General features: G+C 37.8%; 1 protein-coding gene across 2 annotated transcripts in view; it reads right to left on the bottom strand.

Moving 5' to 3' along the window:
- Positions 1-2177, bottom strand: part of LOC106536465 (sodium-driven chloride bicarbonate exchanger) — a 13042-nt gene that overhangs the window by 5243 nt on the left and 5622 nt on the right. Inside the window, exons 8-9 of one of the 2 annotated variants that reach the window (XM_014033755.1) lie at positions 533-646; positions 257-294 (exon numbers count right to left, since the gene is read on the bottom strand). In XM_014033755.1, the coding sequence (XP_013889209.1) occupies positions 282-294; positions 533-646 (127 nt within the window). In that variant the 3' untranslated portion in view covers positions 257-281. The remainder of the gene's footprint in view (positions 1-256; positions 295-532; positions 647-2177) is intronic. The other variant, XM_014033754.1, reaches the window with a different exon arrangement.

The raw sequence follows: 2177 nt of genomic DNA, 5'->3' as shown, positions 1-2177 counted from the left end.
ATCTGGTGAAAATTTCATGTCATTAGCACCTCTAGTAATATATTTACTGAGAAAAATGGTGACGTGTTCAATACTTATTTTACCCGCTGTAATAATATAGAATATCATCATAAATTTCTGTTGTGTTAAATGTGAACAAACACACAGTCCATGCTGTGTTATCAGTTAGCTCCATGTTCATCATCATGCAACAGGCGGCGGTAGACACACACAATGAGACTCTCCATGCCGACAGGGACTTCTAGGAACAGCTTACCTTTGGGATGTCGGCTTCTGAAAGGTTAGGAGGGGGAGCTTCAGGGTGGGATGGAGCAAGAGAAGCAAGCAGGACACACGATGTTAGTCCACTCAGTGGGAAATCACTTCCATAAACATATCTCCTTACTGGAAAACTGTGAGGTAGCCTAAATGTTCTGTAATACTCCTGTTGTTCCAGGTTGTAACGGGCTTGTTATTCGAGCACTCACTAAGGATGTGCTGCTGATAATATAAAAGTTACCAAAACGTGAAGAAAGGAGGGAATGAACATTACCTTTTGGAAATCAGTTCCTGTTTAGAGCTCTCATTGGGGGTCAAACTCTTCCACACGCCCCCGAAAGAACCTTTGGACATCTCATCGGTGATGTTCACTGTAGCCGGGTCACTCCTGTAAACACGCAGTAAAAACAGAAAGGTTTTACTTCAGAACGGTAGAGGCAGTCCTCACAGAAACGTTTTAGTTGTCTTGATTTTTTAAATATAGTTTTATAAGACTTTTAATCACAAGATTTTTTGTTTTCATGTGGACAGCCAGGACTCAGCTTCGTGAAAGTGATAAGTCAACGGGGTTGTTGTGGGGTCTTTTGGTTGTGTTAATAATTTGTATACAATTCACGTTTAACGCCTCGTTTCCTGTTTTTGTGGGAGTATAACGGCGCCTCACACAGGCCTGGCATAGGTACTGCAGCAGTTTGTGTCGATTTTAGTGTTTTCATGTTGATAAAGGTGTTTCTACAAATGATGCTCTGTTTTAAGCGGAAAATATTTTGAAATGAAAAATTAAAATATCATTTTGGGAAAACTCTGTTTCCATTCAGATAAGACCTTAGACAAATAATTTCCCCTTATAATAACTTATCAGAAAGCTGCTAAAAAAGAGTGTTAATTAGATTGTTGCTAACCAATGCAAAACCATTATGTGGTCATTTTCAGAAAAAAATACATCTCAAATAATTTTTTCTTGAAGGTGGCTTCTCAAGATTTATGTAGCTCTTACCTTTCTGATGTTTGTTCAAATGTAAAATTTTCTAATTAATTTAGTTGCAATTATCGTTGATATCTAAAATACACCAAGATTGTGTTTGGGCACAGCAGCTAATCCACTAGCTTTTGCTACATTTAGTTCTGCTAACTGGGATTTAGCATTTGCAAAGCTAATTTTTTTGTTTGCAGATTTGCAGTCAGCGAAGCTGATGTTTTTGTTAGCTGTGCTCATCACCAGGCAGGACTTTCAGCTTTGAAAGTACAGACAAAGGTTTAAATAAATCCCACATGGCCGTGCCTATAAAATTTTTTTAACAGTTTTATTGATAATATATGGAGGCTGAGATTAATTGAATATTCTTTTTGTTGGTGGGTAAAAACAGCTGTAGGGGTTTTTGTTTCTTCTTGTTGAAGAAGCTAACATTAACTAGCTTGTTAGTTAGCTGTTAGCTGACTTAAAGACCTAATGTAGCAGATGTTAATGGTTCTAAAAGTCAGTGAAAAAGCTAATCGTTTAAAAAAATAATCAATTTTGCTGCTAGCTGTTAGCTGATGAGTGTAACCAGTGGTGGGCACCAGTCCACTAAAGCACAAATCCGCTAATTACGGATCTAAATATTTCATTTGCGCTTTAGCGGTCTTACTAATTATATACGCTATATAAGCTGATTTGCGCTTTCTAAAATTAAAATGCAGTACTGCTAATTAATTATCTACCTGTCATCATTATCTTGAACAGAGGAAGGTAAGGCTGTCAATGAATCACAACACACATGATCTATCCAACAGCACCCCTCCCAGATAAACACGCTTATTGGGAAGGTATACATCATTCTTCATTGTCGCTTTGAGCCACGGTTCTGATTTCCCACAATGCTTTGTGTCTGCTTACGTAGCATGAAGGCACCAGCAAAAAGAGTAAACGTTTGTAATCC

This window comes from Austrofundulus limnaeus, unplaced genomic scaffold (assembly GCF_001266775.1).
Source record: "Austrofundulus limnaeus strain Quisiro unplaced genomic scaffold, Austrofundulus_limnaeus-1.0 Scaffold1830, whole genome shotgun sequence".
In the NCBI taxonomy this organism is placed as follows: Eukaryota; Metazoa; Chordata; class Actinopteri; order Cyprinodontiformes; family Rivulidae; genus Austrofundulus; species Austrofundulus limnaeus.
This window is presented reverse-complemented; position numbering and strand designations above follow the sequence as displayed.